A 25,816-nucleotide genomic window follows, 5' to 3' on the forward strand; every position below is an offset into this window, starting at 1 on the left:
TTCCTTTGGAACTCCACCTTTCTGTTCACTGTTACATTTGTATGTAATCATGATGACAAATGCTCCCCAATATTAATGCAGTAGTTATGTTAACCCTGAATCATGTTTTTTCCCAAATCCAAAAGAAAAAGAATAATTCTTGGAATACAAATCATTGAAGAGGTTTTTTCTAATCAGTTATGGTGCAAAAACCTGTTTTTGCACAATTGATTCTTTGGCCAGCAGTGTATATAATCCTCTTGCAGTTAACATAGTGAAAGAACTTGCATTAAATGGTAGTACAGACCTTTTGCTTGTATTTAAATGTTGTAAATTTGGTTCTTTAAGCTCTGCCATCTGAATTTACATTAACATCTTGACTTTGAGAGGTGATATATTTAATTATTTTAGTTGGCACATTGCAATGCTTCTCTGCTCATTATCCTAACTAAAGCCTAGTTAACAGGGATGTGTATATCTCACTTATTATACAACCCAGTTAGCAACTGACTTTTAACTGTAGAACTGGCCCATCGACATTCTGCTGGTAAATTTCAATCAATGAAGGGGTTTCCATGGTGCTGAAATGACACTTTTAACATTATAATTGGATTCATTCTTTACAACATGGCCAGTTTCTAATCAGAACTCGACTCCTAGTGCACTGGTTCACTGGCACCACATTAGCTGGTAAATTTACATTTCCCTCTTTATTTTTCTTCAGTAGCTTTAAGGCTGCAAAAAGCACATTATTCCTCTGATATTAATCTCATCCCTCACTAACTGAGAATGCCAGCTTTTACGAACTCTTCATTCATTTCTTATGGTGATTACACTGAAAAAAATAAAACAACATTTAGCAAAGATTATTCTTGCAACACCCTCATAACATTGATATTATGAGATTAATTCCGTATTTTAAATCAGGAATCCCTTATTCTTACATTGAAGTGTAAGAAAGGCAGACTTTAGTTTGATAATTACATGACGTGACAGTCAGACTATAGGCTCACTTAGATTGCTTCCATGGCAACAGCAAAATTACCTGTAGAACCAATTGTGTGTGCACATAAGAGGATATAAAAGAGTAATCGGCTGATCTGTCGGGGACCCGGTATGTATTCCGCCAACATGCTCTGAAGTCTCAAGTGAAAGCTCACCTACTACTTCCTCCGTCAGTCTGCCCAGCTCATGTTCTTCACATCGTTCTTATTTTTCAGTCAGTTAATATAAACTGGTATGAACAACTTCATCACCACAGCTATAGAGTAATTACCATAATTATCAAAGTAGCAGACAATACTTTAAACCCAGTAAAAAACAAAAGAACACTGAACAAATATGCATCGCTCTCTTGCGATAACAAAGTAATTACAGATCTAAATAAATGTGTTGCCATTACAACCACACATCACAGCTTGTGGAACGGGATATCGACACGGACTGAGTAATTCAGACAGTCATGGCTGTCTGTAAAGATTTGAACTGCCATTAATTTAAGTCTAAAATATGTCACATTTGATGGACAAGCAATCTGTGATGGGTATGCCGTGCCTTTCATCTGATGATGATTTTATTGCACTTTGGATTTAGTGAACATACAACACAGAATTTACACCGGATGTTGTTTGTACAACTAAATGGGTCATAACACAACACAACTGGGCTAGAAGTCCATTAACAATTCTTTTTTTTTACTTTCTAGCTTTAGATTTACATTAAATATATTCTGACATAGAGAATGTTATTTTGTTTAAAGTAGCTAATGATTTAGTTTCAGGCTGTTACCAAGCCTAGTTTATCTTTTCTCTAAGCTGCTCCAGATGTCATATGTTTGCATTTCTTTGCTTAATGTTGCCCTGCATTTCACACAGATGTTATTTGCTGCATATGACCAGATGGGAAATATTTGAGATAACTTAAAGTGTGACATATTCCTTTCTTAGGATTATATGTTAGGGTGTCTGAAGTACCCGGCAAGTGTGAAACTCTACCAAAACACCATCCTGGCAACGAGCAAATCGGATTTTCATTTCAAAATTAGGTCACTCTTTAAGTTCACCCCACCTCATCTGCCCCCCGCCCAAAAAAAAAAAAACTTTCATGAAGGTCTTCATTCCACCTGTCATGGAGGGCATCACAGATTATGATCAGACAAGAAGTGAGGCGAATGCAGACATCTTTGAGGAACCGATGCAGCAGCCAGTGGCAGCTGGTGATAATATAAAGTTTGGCTGGGGCACTTTGGCACTTCAAAGCTCTGCAAAAAACTAAACTCAACAAGCACTACTTGAACATACATTTTGCCCTCCTTCTGGCTAGCAAATTTCTCTTTGACTGTGATTCGAGTCAGTCATCTCAGTAACACGTCTCTTTTACATGGACAGCATGGCCAATGCATTCAAGGCCTCCAGGGTCATGGTGTTTCTGAGAATATTTTTTATTCTTTTCAAGGTTGAGAAGCACCTCTTAGCTTCTGCTGTGGTCGTGTGTGGTGATGACAACATTTAGGAGAGTGACAGAGAGTTTCTGAATAGACTTCAAGAATATTCTCCATGAACATTTTTAATAAATCCACAGCACTAATGGAGGCTGTGGACTCCTTGTTGCTGTCAATGAGACTAAGCTCTGTCTTCACTTTACTTCCATTGAGCATGAGGTATGCCTTCAAGGTGCATCTTCAGGAAGTTCAGCCTTGTGTACACCTCAAATCTGTCTCCCTGCAGCAAAGTGGCATAGACAAATTGATCAGTAAAGAAAAGTGATCACTGGTATGTGTAATAATGGTATCATAGCCACGCAGAGAGGAACATAGAATAAGATGAAAAATAAGAATATATGTAGATATGAAAAAAAACTACCATTTCACCCACATCATCCGAAGTTACCAACAAGCAACACTAACACTTATAGATACACTGAAGTCATTTTACTGCCGACTTCATCGAACAGGGCTGCAAGATTTTGAAAAAAGTACGATTGCTATATTAGACCAAATGATGATTTCTACATCTTTAGCCTAATTTTATTTGAAAAACTTTTCAAAATTATTATGGTGGGATTTTTGTGAGGTTCTGTAACAAACAAAGATGTTAAGTTTGTAAAAAAGGGATAGCGCAGGACCACTCTAAAGAACGACAGTTTGTTCAGATATAAAATTCCTTTTCAATCATACATCTGCTGTAAGTACCAACAGTATGTGCATTAAGATAAAATGATTGCACTCCCATGGCTTTTGGACTGAGTGCCTTGTGCCTCTTTGCAGGCAGGGCCGCCAATAAGGGGGGACAAACGGGTATTTTGTCCCGGGCCCAGGAATGGGGGGGGGGGGGCAAAAAACAAAAAAACAAAAAAAGGAATATGCGCATTAGTCCGCAAATATGTCCAAATGTTTCAGGCACGCACGCCAATCAGGCTGAATTGATTTGAGAATCATCCCCGGTCAGCTGAATGACAGCCAGTGTAACGCGGCTCTGGTTTAACCTTATTTTGTTTAAAATAAGCCAGTATAGACATGGCAGCGTGTGGAATTGCCATTTAGATAGAGTTGAATGTAACGAATGGGTTATAAACGTGACATTTTGGGGTAGCCTGTAACTTTTGTTTAGACTGATTTAACTTGACACTCGCCAGATGAATGGGCTACGCCTTGTTCACCGAACATTCTCATTCAGAGAATTTTGTCCCGGGCCCAGCCAAACCTGTCAGCGGCCCTGTTTGCAGGCACACAAAATGTACGGAGAACATTTCTGTGAACCGCAAAAACAATGTATTAAATAAGTAGACAGATGATAATGATTGAGAAAGCAAATAATGATCACATTAAAAATAGGAATACTACTACTTAATCTTTTGTATGTCCTGCTGTAACTGCCGGAGACTGGTGAAAAAGTTCAAGAATTAACTTAAAATTCAGATTTTCGAGTAGCATGGCTTCTGCTTTTGCTTGTCTGATAGTCACCTATCAGATAAGTCAAAGTCACCTGGGTCTCCTATGCTCTCAAAACAGGAAATAAGATCCTCTGGGTCCTCAAAAACAACATCGATGACACGGCTGTGAGAGTTCCATCTAATGTTGCTGGATGTTGGCAGTGGATGGGCCACCACTTAATCCAGAACACCTGTTCGCTTGGGTGATCTGGAAAAAAAGCTGGCAAATCTATTAAGATCAGAAAAAAAATGTTTTACCTTGGAGATCAGGTAGAAATGATGATGACTAGTGTTGAGTAAACACTGAATAATTACATCAATGTTTTATTTTTTTTATTTTTAATAAATGGAGCCTATCCCAGCTGTCATTGGGCGAGAGGCAAGGTGGAAACCCTGGAAAGGTAGGCAGTCCATCACATTACATTACATTACGGTCGTTTTGCAGACGCTTTTATCCAAAGCGACTTACAATAAGTGTGTTCCACATCGGTAGGCAAAAGAACTTCAGGTCACAAGAAATCATAAGTGCATTTCCTTCCAAAACCAAACAGTTAAGAGCATAACTAGTACAAGAGTAAGTGCAGTAAGTTAGGTACCTAGACAGATGGGAAGACAAGTAAGAAAACAAAGACAATTTAGGAAACAAATAAGTGCGTAAGAAGCTAGGACGAAACAGGTGATGACCTAAGAGGGCGGATTAGGGTAGTGTTTCCTGAAGAGATGGGTTTTCAGCCTGAGGCATCCCTGACATCAGTTGGGAGATCGTTCCACCATCGGGGTGCCAGAACAGAGAAAAGCCGTGACCGTGTCGATCGTGCGCAGGGACCGCTGAGTGACGGGGAAGCCGGCCGCCTGTAGGCCGCAGAGCGAAGTGGTCGGGCAGGGGTGTAGGGCTTGACCAGGGCGGGGGTGTAGGACTTGACCATAGCCTGGAGGTATGAAGGAGCTGTTCCTTCCACTGCCCTGTAGGCTAGCACCAGAGTCTAGAGTCACAGGGCGTATCCAATTAATGCCTCCAATAAATTTAAGTTATACTGAATTAAGCCATTGACTTAGGCTGACGTGAGACAAATGAACACGATTGAATGTGATTGTCTATGGAAAAAAATGATTAACATATAAGTGTGGTATACAGTAACATACAGTCAGTTTTTGCTTTCTATCACTGTCTAGTAAAGAAACCAAAAAAATAAAAAGATGGCTAAAGTAATTACTGTTTGTCAAATTTTTTGCCAGATCACAGAAAACCTGAGCATTTTTCTGTGGGAGTTGAAGCTGCAGCTAAGTTCTTCTTTTTAAAAGTCACCTGATTAAAGTGTCTTGAAATAAAATACTTTACTATTGTCCAACGCAACATTGCAACCACTACAGAACTGGATGTTCCCAACAAAATGTAATCTTATCTAATCTAATTTGGTTCAGTAGACAAGAGGCTACTTCGTATGGCAACAAAACATTTTCCCTCTAACAACAGGCACGGGCCTCCACAATCACTCTTGGTTTTATGTGTGTGATGCCTCATATGTGTTGAGCGGGGCTCTTGGGGTTGCCACACTCAACACACTAGCACACAAAGATGCAACAGAGATCAATCGAGTTGGAGAAGCTTGCAGTCTATCTGTAAGAGCTGCGTTCTGCAACGATTTCCTGCTGACATTTTAATGTATCTATAGGACAGGTCGATGAGCATGCCGGGAAGAATTCTATATTTCTGCCTGATGAACTACTTAATCATCTAAGGGATGGTTGGCTGAGTGAGAAAAATCCATACCCATTTTACCTTTTGTCTTTCATTGGCCACTGCCTCTCAGGTCATCAAAAAGATAGACAGAGGAATGAGGAGGAAAGAAAGGGAGAAAGTGAAGCATAATAGTGAGTAAAAAACAATCTCTCGAAGCATAGAATAAGTGAGAGGAAGAAGAGAGCAAGTCGTTGATTATGATTTCCAAGAAATCAAAGTCTCACAGAGCTGTAAATCTAAAATTGATATTACATTCACACCCATTTCACTGTGTTATGCTGAGGACTGATTAAAAATGATTCCGCCGTCTTTCAAAACCAAATATTTGTCTCTGTCATCCTTTACAAAAGAGGATTTCAGTTGTCAAAGCATTAAAGAAACAGTAAGACCTAAAACATATCATATGGCTCTATTCTGTTATTAACTGAATTTCATTCAGAAAAAAAAGAATACTAACATTTTTTATGTTGCTCTTTAAACACACGACTAAGTGTTCTGCATTAGCGTGCCATCCAACCCTCTTTCCTATATGTCCTTTAAGATTTTGTTGCTTCTAAAAGAAAACACTTGAGAATGATGTCTACTCTGATGTGGAAGCGCCCATATGAATGGCAACTCCCGCTGCTGCTTGTCAAGCTCGTTGTTAAAGCTGCAGTCTGCAACTCTTTTTCAAGCATAATGCCTGGAACTGTCCGGGGATTCTGAAAGTAGTACATTAAATACCCCAATACAAAAAAAAATGAGTTCTCTAGGTCCCCTATATGTCCCGCTAGGTCCCTCCAAAGCCAGCAGGTTTGTTTACAAAATTGCAGACCGGAACGGTAAAAGGTAACCAATCAGGTTTACGAGCTGGGCTCTGCTGCCTGTCAATCACCGATTGTGCACGCGCGATACAAGGCAGGCTCGTCCCCACGCTTATTTATCTGGACTATTGAACTTCATTACGGGCTAGTCTACTTACTGTGTCTTCCATGATCGCAAATGACAGGTGAGTTGATGAATGAGGAGTCGTGTAGGTGCATCTGGCGTGCACGTCTACGTGCACGAGTTCTCATGTGTTTTGATGGGGCGGGACAGGAAGTTGAATAACTTTTTATTTTTTGGTTAAAAAATAAGCATTTCTTGCATTTTGCGACTACGGAGGTCACCGTTTTCAACTTCAAGCATTCTGATAGATCATGTAAACTCTTAAAATGCCAAAAAGTAGGACTTTATGTATAACAACAACAAATCCTGCAGACTGCAGCTTTAAGGGTTGTATTCAAAGGTATGAATGAATTGCCTAGACGTAGTGCTGGGCGGTATACCGGTTCACACTGAATACCGGTTTATAATTTCATTACGATTTGAATTTTTAATATACCGCCATGTATTTGATTACACAAGGGGGGGACGCTGCGTCGCGCGACATTGTTTGAGACGGGACGCTTTTCAGTGTTGCGCTTCTAAACACGCATGTTTACTGTCTATTTTTAACGCTATATAAAAAATACTCGTATTCGTTAAGCTGCATTTCCTTTCCCTGCTCTCCCTCCGTCTCTGTCAGTCATGCGTCTCTCTCGCATAGCCTACTCACACACACACACACACAGCCCCTCCCCTCCGTGCACACCGCGTGTGTCTCCATCAGCGAGATCATGCCTAGAAGCGTGGAAGCTTGCTAGCTTCAGCTCAACCGAAAGAAGACGGCTGGCGAAATTCACAAAAGGTTGGTATCACGTGCAACTTTATAAAATCACACATTAAAAAGTCCTATAAAAATATTTTATATTTTTAATACAATGTTGTCCCGTCCCGACCCGACCCATAGCAAACAAGCGATTACGCCTTCTTTATAAAGTTAACTAGTCGCAAGTTTGCCGTAAAAAAAAAAAAAATGTAGTTGGGTTGTCGAGGTCTAAACACTAGCAGCTGTGAATCAAATAAAGTAGGTTTTTTAAACTCTCACACTGAATGTTTGCTGCTTCAATCCAGATGAGTATTGAAAAATATTTGCCGCGATTGAAAAAGAGACGTGCGTGTTGAGGATGAGGACCAGCCTGAACCGGAGGTATCAGTCTGAAACAGCTGAACAGTCCGACCAGTGTAATTGTTATTAATGTGTTTACAATGAAGGTGTGAATATTAATACAATAAAGTTCTGTGTGACCAATTATTAACAAAGGAATTATTTTGAAGAATTTTTATTTTTATTTTTAATTCTGTTCTCAATCTGTAGAAAATGCTGTGAACACCTAATTATGCATGAAAAAAAAATACCGTGATATACCGTGAAACCGTGATACCGTGAAAAAATACTGTGATATGTATTTTTGGTCATACCGCCCAGCACTACCTAGACGTTTTTTTCCAATGGACAACTTGTTGTGAAACATAAATTGACAAGAGACATCCAAAGCAATGCTGTGTTGAGTGAACTTGAATATCACAAGTAGGTTTGATCAGTTGGGACCTCAGGAGTTTAAGGGGTCAAAACCATTGTTTTTTTTAAATGTTTATCAAACCGTGAAATTATACTACCTTATTTGTGTATAGCACTTATTACCTTACTGGATTACAAAGCCCTTCAGAGTTTGACATCTCTCTCACACACAACACAGACACATTTTCGAATCATAATCCATTCAGTGAGAGAACACAGTCAGGTTGAGCAGAATGATAACAGTGAACATGTGAAGCCATGATATAAAAATCTAATTATTTCATGCCGTCTTTGCTATCAATATTCTGACTTGTAAAAGAAAAAGAAAAAAACTCTAAGCACAATAGACAGTAGTCTTGCTGCTGTCTGTCAGCTTAATATGGGACATTTCATATAACTGTAACAATCTGAATCATGTCTATCCAGTTAGCCCTTCAAAACCTGATCCATGACTGTGAACATGATCAATTTACGGTTTCTCAAATTGTTAGGCTTTTTGTTATAATGCCGTATCAGATACACTTGTCAGTATGAATATCATGACTCAAAAACAATATTTTCGTAAATCACTCTGCCATTCTAGCCCGTTTCTTTGTAATGTAAAGGATAAGTCATGTTAAGAGCGAAAAAGAACAAGTTGTAGAAGTCAAAAAGGAATCATTGTGTTGTACATGTGGTTTTCTATTTTTGTCATCAATTAGGGGTTGTCTGCGTGATTTGTTTTCTTTGTGTGCTTAGATTTTAGGTACCTGGATGCCTGGACGCTTTTCATTTGTAACCGAACCCTTCAAAGTGACCCTTGTTTTTGTTGTTGACTAAAATAGAAAAATAGATAGCCACATTCACAGCAGGTTTTCCATTATTAGGGCCACTGCTGCAGTCTGTTGCAACTCCACTTTGTCTCTCTCTGCCTCTCCCTGTAATCCTCTGGGTTCACTTTATCTTGTCCTCGTCATTTGTCACTTTCTCACTCTTGTCTCACAATCTTCTTGTTTTTCTCTTTTCCTCCACTTCACTTTCTTTATCATTGTGTCTTTCTTCCTCTTCTTCCGTGCTCTCTCACACCTCATGCATGAAAATATTTGGATACAAGAGCATCCTGATGGCAAATTTATTTTTATCACTCTCAGCAATGTTCGTATGCTCAGGGATCATTCAGAGTAGATATTTGTAAAGAGACAAGCCAAACACCAAAGTGCCTGTAAATGGAGCTGATAGGGGAAACTGCTATTTTACTGTTTTGCGTTGTTATCCTCATGCTATTTCTTGCACATTTTTTTCACACACAAATTTATGTTGCATTGTTTTGGAGGAGGTTCCTCTCTCTCTGTCTCTTTTATCCAGGGAAGTTGGGGAAGGCAGAGTGAAGGCAGAGTTTTGCTGAGTATTTGTAATATTGTGGTACATTAAATTCATTCAAAAATGATTGTAAATTTGGGGATTGTGCATTTTTAAACTATTCTCATTTCCAGGACATCACTGCTGCTTTGTCAAAGCCCCTGGTGTCGTTGACATACAGTATATACAGGATAGGGGTCCAAACTGTAAATGTTCTAACACTGGCAATATAACACTAACTGCAGTTAAAGGTGGGGTGTGAGATGTTTTCTGGAGAATTTTTTATCATATTGTCTGAAAACCTCCTCACGACCCCATTGCACCCACTAAAACAGAATGTTTGGGAAAAAAAATAATATATTTTAGTCCATTGTAGAGGGTGTAGCAAGAGGAAATGTCTGTCCAATAGAAGTAATGATGAGAGTTACTTCTATTGGATTCTGACATGCCAATCAACCGTCAGCCCCCCCCCCCCCCCCCCCCCCCTCCCTGCGCGTTCACAGGGTGCGATTTGTCAAAAAACCACAGGGGGGGATGTTTTTTTTATTTATTTATTTTTATTTATTATAATCATGAAACGTCACAAAATGAAGGTAACTCAGCTAACAGCTCAATATTGGATGATATCAAATGAATAACACTTAGTGTTTTTGTTTTGTTTTTTAAAATCATGAAACAGCTAAATAATATCCGACGATATCAAATGATGAAAATGAACGCTTAACAAGAGAATGAACACAGAGAAAGTAGCCTAATTCACCTATCTCTCTAACTAAATATCAGGTGTGCTGCAGTTAAGTGCGGATGTTGGGGGGGTCGATTGTTTTTTATTTGATGGTCCACCAAAAAAGGACGAAATACTGCTTTGGTGTTTCATTTTCGCAGGTTGTTTGATTTAGCAATGCATGCTAATTTCCGTATAGAACACAACTTTGTTATTGTATACAATGTAGGCTAGCCTATCTATTTGCTGCGGACCTTCGTGAACATCAAAGCTGCAGCCACGTCGGGCCATTTTGAAAGTGAGTAGCCTATGTAGACTATAGAAAACTGTCACAACTGCCTGTCATGTCAACATTTTTGTTGGTTTATTTTGTTGTTAGCAGGATCTTTTTTCCAGCAGAGATAAAAACCAGAGGGGGGGATAATCCCCCCCATCCCCCCCCGGCAAATCGCACCCTGCTCGTTCATGTGTTTTGAAGGCGTGGTTTCGAGGGGTGGGCTGAAGGGAGAGGCAAGGTTGTGTATTTTCAAAAATATAGCTTGCAGGAACCGTTTTTCCAAGATCTCATACCCCACCTTTAATACAATTCTTCAGTGTGATTGAGGTGTGGGGACATTGTCAACCATGACAGTCAACTTTTAGAACCCCATAATTCCATTTTTCTGCTGCTTTGTTTTTGTTCACCGTATATTTATTAGGGGAGGCTGTAGCTCAGGAGGAAGAGCAGTCGCCCACCAATCGGAAGGTCAGTGGTTCAGCTCCGGCTTCCCCAGGCTACATGGAGAAGTGTGTGCTAGACACATTTCCTACCGATCCATCCATTGGTGTATAAATGGTTAGAAAGCACATAGTTATGTAAGACTCTATGAGTGTGTGTGAAATTGGCATGTAGTGTTAGAGCTTTGAGTGGTCAGCTAGATTAAAAAAGCCCTATACAAGTGCCATTTATTTAACCCGCAACTTTCATCAGTCCATCAGTTCTCTCAGTCTTAGCTCTGCTGGACCTGAGTGCTGCCTTTGACACAGTTGACCATGCGATCTTATTACAGAGGTTAGAAGACTGGGTGGGAATCTCTGGTCATGCTTTAAACTGGTTCAAGTCCTATCTGGAGGACAGGAAATATTTTGTTGAAATTGGTAACTGTGTCTCAGACCAAATGGCTATGACCTGTGGGGTTCCCCAGGGGTCAATCCTGGGACCCCTATTGATCAATCTGTACATGCTTCCACTAGGCCAGCTAATACGCAGCTATAATGTGTCCTACCACAACTATGCAGATGACACTCAGATCTACGTGTCACTGACGGCAGGAGAACACGGGCCTGTAGATACATTGTGTCGCTGCATCGAACAGATCAGTGTGTGGATGCAAAACAATTTTCTCCAGTTAAAAAAAACTGAAGTCATTGTCTGTGGCCCACAGAAACAAAGAGAAAGTGTTATCAGTCACCTTGAGACTCTCTCTCTAAAACCTAACTATCAAGTTAGAAATCTCGGGGTAATATTGGACTCAGACCTGAACTTTAACAGCCACATTAAATCTGTAACATCAGCAGCTTTTTGACATCTAAAAAACATTGCCAGAATCAAAGAAATAGTGTCTAAACCAGACTTAGAAAGACTAATCCATGCGTTTGTCTCCAGCAGGTTAGACTACTGTAACGGCCTGCTCACTGGGCTCTCTAAACGGGCTATAAGACAGCTGCAGTACATCCAGAACGCTGCTGCTCGAGTCCTGACTAGAACCAGGAAATACGACCATATTAGTCCAGTGCTCAGGTCTCTGCTCTGGCTTCCTGTCGCTCAGAGAAGAGACTTTAAAACAGCTCTGCATGTGTACAAGTCTCTTCATGGTCTAGCGCCAAAGTACATCTCTGACATGTTAAAGCCATATGAACCAACTCGGACTCTGAGAACCTCAAGGAGGGGTCTCCTGCTGGGGCCCAAAGTCAGGACTAAACAAGGTGAGGCTGCGTTTCAGTTTTATGCTCCTAAAGTCTGGAACGCTCTTCCAGAAGATGTGAGACAGGCCTCAACTCTGACAATGTTTAAATCCAGGCTGAAAAAAGTTCTATTTAGCTGTGCATATGACACCTGAAAGTATTTTATCTGCACTCTTTGCTTTTATTTTAATCAATTAATTATTATTCTTATATTTTAAGATTTTATTTGCCTTCTTTTGATTTTATGTAGCTGTAAAGCACTTTGAATTGCCTTGTGTACAAATTGTGCTCTACAAAAAAATTTTGCCTTGCCATTGGACTGTTTTAATAACTTCAATAGCTTCAGGTCAATGTTGGACTTGCAAAGAAAATTAGTCACAAAAAGGGATTAGTTCCAAATCTCACTGCCTGAACCTTCAATGAGGGAAATGTAAGTATATCAAAAATAATTAATCAGCATTTACTAATTAATTTATCTTTTTATTTATGTATTTATCATGTTTTGATTTGGTGTGGATTTATTACTGTTAATTTTTGAAATATTAACATTATTGTTACGAAATCACTTTGTTAACTGAAGCTTTCTAGTCGAACAATTACTTTCTATAATTTGGACAACCCGGAGCTGCGTGAATAAGGTGTGTTTTTAGCACAATTCTGGTCCTCTTCTTACTCTTAGTGCCACATTGGTGTATTAACATTACATTATCATCATGTTTCTACTAAAGTTTTAGGTCTCTAAGTCCACCTATTTAACGCGGTCTTAACAATAAACATGCATTACTATGAGTACATTGTGTACTGCTTCTGCTTGGTCCATTACTGTCTATGAAAGAGCATTGTTTATTAGCATCTGTTGCTAACGTACAGCTACATCATTAAACAACTGCCCCCTTGGATCAGAGAGCGAGAGAGTTTTTGGTATGACTGGAGGAATAGCTTCATTATGTTTGCATTTACTGCATTAGATTACACACTGGATGCACAGGTTTTATTGATTTAGCTGACAAGGCGGCCGAGGCTCATCGGTTAGAGTGGGCTGTCCAATAACCGGAAGGTTGGCGGTTCAAATCTCACTCTCAAAGCTCAAAAATTGATTGGTGGACTGATAGGGTTGAGCATTTGCCCACTCTTCACTTCTCCAAAGAGGGCTGGGAAAATGACCACTGTGCTTACCACAGGTATTTTGACTGAAGCCTGTCTCATACGTCTAAAGAAGACCCCAGAGAATTGTGTCAAATTATTTTAAAAAAGGGCATGATATGTTACCTTTAAAGAACACATGGTATGGTTTAGATATGATTATAAGCATGGTTGGGATAAGGTATAAAATAAAACTCATGGTTACACTTAAAGGTAGGGTAGGAGATCCTGGATTTTGAGTAAAGCGAAGCTGCATTTTGAAAATACACAGGTAAAAAGTCCCAACCCTTTTCTTCACTTTCCCCCCGAAGGCACGCCTCTAGAGAACATGAACGCGCACGAGCACGAAGGTGCATGAGCGCTGTTCTGACAGCAAGCATCGATCGTTGCCGTATTTAGTATTTAGTGTATGATAACTATATGTTTAATAATGCTAGGTGCTAGCCAAGCTGGCTCTAGTTTAGCTTCCTGCCAAGCTTCTGGACGCGTAATTCGTTCACAGAGCAGGGTACGCGCACAGGGGGGAGGAGGGGGAGGAGGGGGAGGGAGGAGCAGATTGCAGTTTGATGGACGGCATCAGAATCCAATCATTGTTAACGGTCCGTTCAGTATGATTGGATAGTGTTTTTCCTAGATTGTACATTCTAGAGGCCACTAAAACTTTTCATATTTGTGTCAAAACTTTTAATTAATTGGTTGCAATGGGGGTGTGAAGAGTATTTCAAGCAATATGTAAAAAAATGTTCCAGAAAAAGATCCCCTACCCCACCTTTAACAGGAAATGTTGCTTTAAATCACTCAGGTTTGTGTGATATTAGATTGTGACTAACATACACCCTGACCCCAACCACTAATCCAGTGCCAACCCTATGGACGTTTTTTTGGGAACATCCAACTGGGAGATGCCCCAGGGCAGACCCAGAACACTGGGGGGATTATATCAGTTATGTCTTCTGGCCTGGGAACACCTCTGTATCCCCCAGCAGGAGCGGGGGAGTGTCACTAGGCAGAGGGATATCTGGGTTTCCCCAGACCTGATCTCATGAGTGGAGGATAATGGATGGATGGATATATGGATGATTTGATAGGGTTAGAAAAAAAACCTACTTCAACTGGGTTAGAAAACATTTGCTTTGAAAATGTGATTGTACTGTCATCAATTCCACTTTTATCCTTTATTTGTAGATGAACCTGAACAAAAGCAACACAGGCATTTTGAGTAGGGCAGTCTCATTTCCGTTTTTTCTCAGTTGACGTTCTGCTCATCACGTTTTTCCACAACTGTGATTGTTGGTAAATAGCCTTTAAAGGGAAGAAGAAATTATGTATTTGTTTTTTCCTCTTCTTTTGACATTTTTTACCATAAGAATTACAGTTTGCACTAATTCTAACACATTTACACTAATTAAAAAGTGTCCATATGTTACCATTCCAAACATGTTAGATACCAGATTAGTTGTTAGCCAACTGTCACGATGCTTGTTTTTTAGGGCCATGGATTTCATTCTGTATCTGTTGGCCTTGCCCTCCCACCCTAATAGTTTGACCCCAGGATGCTCAGATTTTCCTCTCCACACTGAAGCAAATAGCTTCCAAAATTGTCATCATTTCCTCCGCAGCCAGCGCTGATTTACAGAGCAAGAGAGAGCATAGCCAAGGATGGACAGATGAAATATTGATGAAAAGCTAAATGTGTGATTTGTAGCATGGCATCAAAGGCATCTGCTTCACTGGTGCAGTGAGGGAGAGAAGCAAGGAGAAAAAGGGTAATGGCAGAAACAGACAGAGGAGATACAGAATTAATGTATTCAAACATATTCAGATGCTGGAAAGAAGTGAATAACTGTAGTATATGTGTATATATATATATATATATATATATAATAAGATCATATTGCATTATTGTAGGGAATCTTTCACAAGGCAATGCCATCAGAAAGAGGAAAGTTTTTTTTTTGTCTAGTATATTGTGACATATTGTTGAGTTACATAAGAGTATAGCCAAATATGTAAATTGTAGTTTTTATATTTGATAAAATAATACACTGTTCCCTGTAGCATCCTGATCCAAGTAAATAGTTTTAGCTGAATTCTATTTAACGAAACAGAAAACAGCTTTTGTGGTACTGACAGATTAAAGGTGGAGTCTAAAACTCTGTTGATCTTTAGGGTTCATTTTAATGGTATGATACATTTCTCTAGAGTCTTTATTATTCTCTTACCCTAAGCTTTCTTTCATCCCAGGATGCACTTGACTTTTATTTAAGGTAATATAAGAAGCGTAATCTACACAAATAATCTTCCCTTTAAAGCTCCATGCAGGAGCATTGCAGTGTTCCTTCTTCCCACCATCAGCATCGCTCCTCAGCCTCACTTCTACCACTGCGATTAATTGTATGTTAATAGACTGATAATTTCATCATTGTTTGAAGAATATGTGCTTGTATTTGATGTTACAATAGACTGGTGACTTGTCCAAAGTGCATATATCTTTTGCAAGATGGTAGCTGTGATCCTGAGTAAATCCTGGATCCTGGATAAAGGTGGTATTAATTCGAACCAGGAACACCTCTTGCTGTGAGGCGACAGCACATTTCGTGCAGCATAAAATATTAAATCAGTTTTGGAAATGATTGATCCTGCATGCTTGGCACTAAAGACAAAATTGACCATCTGGCTTATTATCAAAGTTCAATTCAAAAGCTGGGTATTTGATAGCACGGGTATTTATGCAATTCATACATCTAGTAAGGCAGTATTAGTCCTGTTATTCTACATATGCAAGACCATGCTAAACTACATACGGCCTTTATTACAACAGCGTGGCTTTGTAGTAGAAGTGCTCATACGTGATCGTCATGAGACTCTCACAAACAAAATCACAGAAAGTAACAGTAATCTAATTACTGTTTTTGCAATTGTAATCCCTTACTTTACTCGTTACTGGGGAAAAAGTAATCTGATTACAGTAACGTGTTACTTCTGTACAAAATATGACACAAAGATCCAGGACTGTGAGCAGCTAGAAGTGTATCGGACCAAAATATTCCTTGAGGGCAAGGCTATATAAACCAAAATTCACATCTTTGTATTTCTCAGCTGAATGGCAACATATAATATATACTGATGTTTTATTAATGTGGGCTGAATTTTCTACCTTTAACACAAATTAGATTTTTTGATTAATCTAAGACTGTAATCAAACCACAATCCTTCTTGGTTTTTCCTCAATACTGTGCCATCGACTTTTTGCTTATAACTAAGATTTACTCATAATTCTTACATTCTAAGTAACAGAATGCCGTAATATTTCTATTGCTCACTCACATCAATCACATCAGTTTTCATGCTGCTGCTCCTGCACTCACTGAACTGTGTGAAGAAAAGAGGGACAGAGATGGATTGTCTTCTAAAGAAAGTAACTTAATTCAGGCTTGTTCAAAAGGTTGCTTACTTTTTTAGTAGGTGCTGTTTTTTCTAAAAGATTACAATCTTTATAGATATCAAGGTACTCAGTGAATATAAATGACATTGTACATAGCATGTTTTTGAATGTTGAGGTTTTGCTGCTCACATTAGCCAAACATATTAGAATCATGTCATATTATTGATGAGCAGCATATATTAGCGAACAGCTTATTTGACCACAGCACATTCTTCTCTTAGCCTAACTATTGTCAGATATGTTTGGTTAATCCTCTGTGAATAAGACCACAGCTTAAAGAAATGTTTGAATCAACAAAGATTATTGTGTGAGTTGAAACACATTGTTAATGATAGTAAATCTAAATTATAGACTTATTTATCAATTAATTATATGATTTATAATTTGAATGAAAAACGTACATGGGTTTCTAATTCAACTAAACGTTTTGGGTAACAATACCATCGTGGTTCCCTTAATTTACAGCACAGTCTCATCATGGTTAGTTAAAAAAAAAGAAATCCATTTTCTACACCGCTTAATCCAATTTTGAGGGTTCACAAGGGGGCTGGAACTTATCCCAGCTGTCATTGGGCGAGAGGCGGAGTACACCCTGGACAGGTCGCCATTCCATCACAGTATTTCAAATATACCACTGAACAATATACATGCATTCACTGAGGACCTTAGGATCAGAGACAAAGACACTGATTACAAGAAAGAATAGGGTTAGAAATTGAAGACAAACTGTGTTCCAAGCATTCTAGTGTTTTGAAACAGTTATTGATAATGATTCATGAAAGAATTAGTTTGAGATCCTCTTTTTATAACAATTGTTCGACACGGTAGGTGTCTGATTGTTCTGATGTTTTGGGTTGGCCTCCTCAGGGTGTGAACTCATAAGTTCATATGTAAAGGCAGCTGCTAAGATAAAGGGTAGCTGTAGAATGTCCATCTTTTATGCTGTACGTTTATGCTGTTATTTTGTCCCCAGCATGGAAGGGTAACACATTCATCTTTAATTTTGCATAATTTAGTGAGACAAAACAAACTTAACAAAAAAATAAAAAAAATCCTGATATCTAGAAGGCCAAAATATAGAATTGGAATTGCAAAAGCTAAGATTAACAACATTGATTTTGTTACGCCACACAGAATAGGCATAAATAAAAGCTCTGCCACTGAAAACTTCTTTAAAATGTTTTGAACTATTGAAAAAGTTTTTTTTTAGTATTTCTCGAATGCTAAAAATACTTGAACAGTATTCCTTCAGTTTTCGTATTTTGTGTGTTGTTAGGAGTAAAGGGATGATGTAATGTGTGTCCGTGAGAAAGAATTGAAGCGCTTCATGGAGCTCTGCAGTTGTAGATTTTACCACTTTGGCTTGTAAATAATATGTGAGTGGTTTGCTAAATATATTTGAGGATCTAGAATTTGTGACCGCTAATTTACCAAGACAAGGTTTGGTCTGGTCCATTCTCATGTAACACAGGGCTGCAGCTTTATTGGGCAGCACACAGTAATTGAGGAAAACTGTGAGAACCCTTGTGGAGTAAAAAACACTTCTCATTTACCCAAGATGTTGCTAAATGTAAGGGTAGTTGCTTTTTTATCAGTAATAAAACCTTTAAGTTGGCAACAATCAGAAGAAGTTATGAGCGAGCGTATTGGTGACAAATGCAGAGAGACATTCAAAGTGGGGCACGCCGCCAGGAAAAATAATGCACTGGCAGCTTTACAGGGGACACAGCCAACATTAAATTATACTGGTATGAACCGTATTGTATGATTTCATATCTTATTTGAAAAAAATCAGCAGCTAAAAACCACAGCTATAATTTAAAAAAGCTGTTATATCGCCCCGCCCTACAGTCCTCTCCCAAAGCTCCAGCAACTATTGCAGATGTTTATGGACTGGTGTTAAAAAAAGGAATCTACACACCTTTCCCAAGGTTTTTGAGGCAAGCTACTGCCATTAATTTCAAGATGAGCAAATATTTTTCTAGGTTAGTAATGTGTCTCACTTTCAACTCTTGATATATTTTGTATTTTCTGTGAATATATGCTGGTTTCTGATATTAGGAAATCTCAAAAATTTAAAAATGTTCTGTCTAAATTGAATTAGATGCTGCAGTGGAAAGTTAGATCCTTAAAAGCACGGACAAAGTGAATTTTATATTGGGTTGTGTTGTGTATGTACTTAGGAAAGTTTCCCTTCTTGGGCTCAAAATAAAAGAGGGGACTGTTTTTCTGAATCAAACAGACACATTTACTAAGCTTGACACTTTACAATTACCTGTTGATTGATTCTGAATTTTTATAGGCCAAAAAGAAGCATGTCTTAAATTTTGAGCTTGACGTGGCGGTGCTAGCTGCTGTGAGATGGAGGCACAATATTACCACACTTTGGACTTTGGGACTGTCAGTCTAAAGTGTGGCTCAGGATACATTTCGCTTTGTGTTGCGTGTGTATAACTAAACATGTGACGGTTGAAAAATCTGAATCTGAATCCAAATTTTGTGTAGTTTAACTTAAAAAGGTAAGCAAATTCATGCTGAGCCAAGCTGTGTTACAGAAAGAAGCTGTGAAATTCCAGTCTCCTGATTATCATCATCTGCTTGCTCGTGACTCTACAATAACTCACACTCAACTTTAGAAGCTTACCTGTAGGACTGGACACTCCCTGGTGTTATCTCATTTTGGAGTATGTCCCAATTTACACAGCTTCATACATTTGCCCATTAGTGTAAAAGGAACATAACAATTAAATACTTTTCTGTCAAAACTACAATAATTGATCATTTTATTTCTCAAACGCTCTCAGCATTTAATCAAAGGAGTCAAAAGAAATGATGTAACAAAGTGCTGAATGTAACAGTGTATGCGTCCTGGTAAACACCAATATCAGAGGATACAGTACGATAAGACTACTGCAGATGTTTTAATATGAAGAAACATAAACACTGAGATGCAGACTGTCTGAGCTGAAATATAGAATATAGGATGAGTGTCTGCTGTAGCTTTTCCCTCTGATTTTAGACACGCAGAAAATAAAGTACAGACTTATCTCTGCTTGCTTTTCTGTCACTCTCCACTTCTTTTCTACCCTTTTACCCTTCACCAACTCTTCTTTTATCCCACCCAAATGCTAATGCAGCAATGAAGGCTCTTTGAAATTGAAATGATTTGAAAATAGAATTGCAGTGGCAAATGAGCTGTGTTTGCTGGTACCCTTGGGGCTAAACAAGCCCTTTGAACGTGTCTTTCCTTGTGTGAGAGGGCCTTGTTATGGGCTGCAGTCTCTCTGGCACCTCACCTCTTTTCATATTCACTGTAGAACTCCAAATACAGCAAAGATCAAGCTACATCTGATTAGAATGGAGTTCTGCTTCATACTTGTTTACGAGCACACGGACTTTTCACAGAGACATCCTGCAACACATGTCAGGTGATACAGATGCTCTTGACTTTTTGGGTTAAACTTAACTGACAATAACAAATTAACGCAACTGTGTTTGTCAGCAACTGTTACACCCTGCAGTTGACCTTTTTTACAGTGATTATGCTTTTTGAGTCTGTCGTCTTGTAATGGGTTTTGCTTTGTTCACCTGTTGAACTGTTTACAGGTCTTTATCGTCTTAAATCAAATTTGTTTTAGTGCAGAATCAAGCCAACAGAATTCTTCATACATGATGATTATCTGTGCATCCGTCTTGAGCAGTTTTTGGAAACATGTCAATGCTCGAAGGAAATTAAAAGCCAAAAAACAATACCTCACAATGACAAAGTGAAACACGTTCTTTTTCAAACTTTTGTCACATTTATTGAAAATAAAAAAACAAAAATAGAATATTTACATAAGTGTTCACAGCGTTTGCCATGACCCTCAAAAGTGAACTCAGGTGCAGCCTGTTTCCACTGATCGTCCTTCAGACGTTTCTACAAGCTCATTGCAGTCCAAATCAAATCAAATCAAAATCAAATCAAATCAAATCAAATCAAATCAAATTTATTTGTAGCACATTTCATGTACAAACAATTCAAAGTGCTTTACATAAAATAAAAGCATTGCAGCAGGGAGTGGAAGAAGCATTAAAATACATAAAAGAATATAAAGAGAAACAAATAAAATTATTTAAATGAATTTAAAAACAAGCAACAGTCCAGATAAATGCAAATATATCGTGCAGATTTCCTGCATAGACACATGAGAAAAGAAATGTTTTTAACCTAATTAAAATGTCTCCATTTGGTGAAAGTTTAATCTCCACTGGCAGTTTGTTCCACTTGTTTGCAGCATAACAGCTAAATGCTGCTTCTCCATGTTTAGTCTGGACTCTGGACTGGACCAGCTGACCTGAGTCCATGGATCTAAGAGCTCTGCTGGGTGTATATTCTCTGAACATATCACAGATGTATTTTGGGCCTAAACTGTTCTGGGATTTGTAAACCATCAGCAGGCTTTTAAAATCTATTGTGTGACTGACTGGAAGCCAGAGTAAAGATTTTAAAACTGGTGTGATGTGTTAGTCCAGCTGTGGTAAATTCATTTTATTGGTCATGGTTTGGAAAAGCACACACTTTTCTATAAAAGGTCCCATAGTTGACAGTGTATGTCAGAACACAAACCAAGACATGAAATGTCTGTAGACCTCTGAGACAGGATTGTATCGAGGCACAGATCTGGGGAAGGCTACAGAAAGATTGCTGCAGCATTGAATATCCCAGTGAGCACAGTGGCCACCATCATCCATAATTGGAAGAAGTTTGGAACAACCAGGACTCTTCCTATAGCTGGCCACGCGTCCACTCTGAGTGATCAGGGGAGAAGGGCCTTAGTCAGGGAGGTGATCAAGAGCCCGATGGTCACTCTGACAGAGCTCCAACATTGCTCTGTGGAGAGAGGAGAACCTTCCAGAAGGACAACCATTTCTGCAGCACTCCACCAATCGGCCTGTATGGTAGAGTGACCAAGAGAAATAAAATTTGGCTCATAGGTCTGACGAAACAAAGAGTGAACTTTTGGGCCTGAATGTCAAAAATGATGTCTGGAGGAAAGCAGGCACTGGTCATCTCCTGGCTAATACCAATCCTACAGTGAAGCATGGTGGTGGCAATATCATGCTGTGGGGATGATTTTCAGCAGCAGGAACTGGGAGACTGGTCAGGGTTGAGGGAAAGATGAATGCAGCAATATACACAGACACCCTTGATGATAACCTGCTTCAGACTTGGGAGAAGGTTCATCTTCCAACAGGACAACGACCCGAAGCACAAGATAACAAAGCAGTTAACTCTGTGATTGTCCTCGAGTGGCCCAGCCAGAGCCCAGGCTTGAACCTGATTGAATAGCTCTGCAGAGATCTGAAAAAGGCTGTGCGCTGACACTCCCCATCCAACCTGATGGAGCCTGAGAAGTTCTGCCAAGAAGAATGTGGGAAACTGTTCAAAATAGGTGCCAAGCTCAAAGCATCGTATTTAAAAAGACTTGAGGCTGTAATTGCTGCCAAAGGTGCTTCAATTGAATTTAATCTAATTCAACCAAGTATTGAGCAAACGCTGTGAATACTTATGTAAATGTTTGATTTTTGATCAATATCCAAATATTCAAACAAACTTGTTTCACTTTGTCATTATGGGGTATTGCGTGTAAAATTTTGAGGTAAAAGATGAATTTAATCGATTTGGGAATGAGGCTGTAAGCTAGGATATTGTAGAAAAAGTGGAGCGCTGTGAATACTTTCACTTTCCACTGCATATCCAGTGAACAATCCTCTGGCCCCTGAGAAAGAGTACATAAAAAAAACATACACCCACTAAAGACAGCTACCCAGTAAAGATCGAGAGAGAAAGAAACGACTAGAAAACGTCAAAAAGACATTAATCAAAAGAAATTATAGATCAATCGATAAACATGATTTAAACTCAGATGTCAGTAGAGAAGAGGGGGTGATTATATGTCTGTGTTTAGGATGATAGCAATCCCAGCCCTAATCAACATGTGATTCAGTGTTGTGTGCACCAGTTCATCAAGAGGCAACAACTGACTGCAGATCCTTTTAAGTAGGGAGTCCATCCTAACACATTAGCTTTTAACTTAGTCTGCTTCCACAAGGCTTGGCACATAAACACTCATACACTCATACACTCACACCACACACTGATGAGGATACAGGGAGCAATATGAGATTCAGTGTCTTGCCCAATGACATGTATGTCCCTGTAGACTGCATGGGGATGACTGTAACATCAAGAAAATCTCTAACACTCTCACTCACAAAAACAAACAAACAAAAAAAAATTGGATTTGGTGGATGCATATGACTCAGAAGTGTGGTCTGACTTCGCAGTGGTCTCCTCTCTGCTGCTGCTGCTGCTTCCTCCAGCATCACTTCCTGGCCCTTTGCCTAGTATGGAAATACCTTTCAGGCTTAATGGACATTTGATTTAATAATCAGTGATTGATCACTGCTGGTAATGATGTACAAGCAGTAATATTCAGGAATGAAGAATATTCTCAGTCAATAATTAGAAAATGTAGAGCCCTGCAGGAAGACAGGCAACTGTGTTGCCAATAACAGCATGTCCTTAACTCTTCACATGTCAATATGGCATCTCTTTATTTGCCAGTGGCAATTAGCAGCTTGGAGTCATGTTGTTTAGTCACATCAACCTCACAGAGCTAATTAGACACACTTGACCTTTTCTACATGAGGATAGTTTTAGTGATGGGGCTTAACTCAAAGATGTGCTTGGGGCTGTGAAATCAGGAAATGTAACTGGGCACATTTGACCTCATAATACAATCCTGATACATAAATGCAAGTGATATTTGAAAAAAATAAAATAACATGGGATAGTTTAGTGCTGTTAATTAGTATTTATTCTAGTGCCAAAAAAATGTTCTGTTACCATTAGAAACCAGCCACCAGGTCAGCTTCCAGTCAGCTGGCAACTGAAGCTAATTGGCATGAACTTGCTCAGTTGCGAATCCATTTATTCATTGTTATGTTTTACATTTATAGATGAAAAAAAGCGACACTTGCATTAAAAGAAACTACAGGACAATGCATGGATTTTAGGAGTCGAGCATTGAAAAAAGTATAAAATACATCTTGAATAGGCATTACCTGTGTTTCCATCCAGTCTTTGAGCGAATTTGAGGCAAACTTTGTAAATGTTAGTGTTAATAACATCCTGTTCAAAGGGAGTCGTTTCTCTCCACAGCCGCCTCAGGCACGCTCAGTACGGGAGATTGGACTGAAGACAAGTTTCGGTGCAATCTGTTGGTTTCCTTAGCTAGGAAATTGTTTTTGAATTGGCTCTATATGAATGAATTGGACTATTTTGTAAATAATTATGATTACAATGAATTGAATTCCAATTGACTTGAATTGGACTTTATTATTTAAGTGCCTTGAGATGACATTTGTTGTATTTGGCGCTAAATAAATAAAAATTTTAATTGAATTTAATTGAATAATTAATTAAATGGGAAATATATACATCTGCAACAAAATATTATAGTGATATGGTGTTAATAATCAATAAAGTAAAATCATTCTTTCATCAATCTCTTCTGTCGAGCTGAAATGAAATGTTATCATGGAATGCTTTTGGAATCTCTGGATATTATATAATAACAGTCTTTTCCAATCCGGGTTTTGACTTACACTCAGTTGTGAATCAATACTATACAGTTTTCAGTAATTGTGTAAATCATCGAACAGAATGTCTTCACCCACCACCCGCCCACACCTCTTTGTGGCTAATGAGCTCAGCACCACAGTTTTCATTGATGTTTTTGCCTCCTCAGGTCCACAACCAACTCCTAGAGAGATTTGTTAAACACATAATCCATATGTTAAGAGGACATTCATTTACCAGGAGCTTTTTCAAAACTACCCTGTACCATCCTATGATAATCTTAATTATTACTCTAATCTTAAAACATGTCCTTACCTCATATTTAATGATTTATGTTAAGAGTACTTGCCTATTGCCCACATAAAAAGAACATGTTTCTGTGATGTGACTAAATGAACACACGTGTTTTGGGTTTGGGAAATTTTGTAACATTCATAACTAAATCTTTGATATAAAGATGGAGTCACATTGAAAGAAGCTTTCATTCATTTAGTTTTCCATGACTGCTTCATCCTATGCAGGGTTGCAACTGCAGTGGCAGGAAGCACTCTGGACATGTCACTCCATCACAGAGACAAGCAACCATCTTCTCTCCTGGAGTCAATTTGGGATAGTAGGGAGAAAAAATGTTACCAATGTTTAAAGGGGACTATGAATATATAGAGTATGACCATAATTATTGCAATATATGTATAGTTTTAAAGTTGCTTTTTTTAAAAATCTTTACCTGCAATGAAGCCATTCACATATATTCTTTTGTCCATTATCTTGAATAATTAGAGCAATGCTGGGACAAAACGTGCCACCAGGCCTGCGTGCTTCAGACTCTTTCCCTCCCTGCAGAAGCGCACATGGATTTTTTGTGGTATCCCACAGTATAACCTAACTGTTTGAAATTGAATATTGGTCTAAAATACGAGTAGCAGTATGTGGCCTTGGAGTTGGAACATGCTTTAAAGACGTACTGTTTGTAGCCTAAAGTGAAAACATGGTGGATTGCCCTCTGTAGATTTTTAAGACTTCTGTCAATGAAGGTAAAAGAGACATCTGCGAGTGCAGAAAGTTATCTGGAATTCAGTGACATGCAGCTGCATGTATATGGTTTTCACACTAATTGGTTTTGTCACTATAAAGCCTAGGCTCTAGGGCTTCTATTTTAAGATCTCTTTTACATCTTGTACACACAGAAGGGAAAACACTTTTTGGCAAATGCTGTTTTACACCTTCTGGCTGTCATGGTAATTCATCAGGCCAAGACCAAGTCACAAGCAATACATTTATCTAGTAAATCTTAACCTATTTCACCTTTTAACCACTTTTACTGCACTTTGTCCTGTACTCTAAAGAAAGCAACACAATATCGGTTTGTAGGCAATAAAACGTAGGCTTTTACGGCATAGAACAGACAATCTTCTGTCTGCACAGAATTGTGGAGTGCAATGAAGGATCCCCCCCCCCCCCCCGGGATATTTTTTAGATTACTGCATTTGCAATCTTTATCACTACACCAGGATTATTAAGCA

The 25,816-nt window shown here is 38.8% G+C and overlaps 2 protein-coding genes across 4 annotated transcripts in view; both read left to right on the forward strand.

Moving 5' to 3' along the window:
- LOC142400899 (uncharacterized) overlaps positions 1 to 21,820 on the forward strand; it is a 38,664-nt gene extending 16,844 nt beyond the window's left edge. Inside the window, 1 exon segment of the mRNA XM_075486155.1 lies at positions 21,328 to 21,820. Within this exon segment, the coding sequence (XP_075342270.1) occupies positions 21,328 to 21,820 (493 nt within the window).
- nlgn1 (neuroligin 1) overlaps positions 1 to 25,816 on the forward strand; it is a 331,652-nt gene that overhangs the window by 73,683 nt on the left and 232,153 nt on the right. The gene's annotated exons all lie outside the window — the stretch shown is intronic.

This window comes from Odontesthes bonariensis, chromosome 15, assembly GCF_027942865.1.
Source record: "Odontesthes bonariensis isolate fOdoBon6 chromosome 15, fOdoBon6.hap1, whole genome shotgun sequence".
Taxonomy (NCBI): domain Eukaryota; kingdom Metazoa; phylum Chordata; class Actinopteri; order Atheriniformes; family Atherinopsidae; genus Odontesthes; species Odontesthes bonariensis.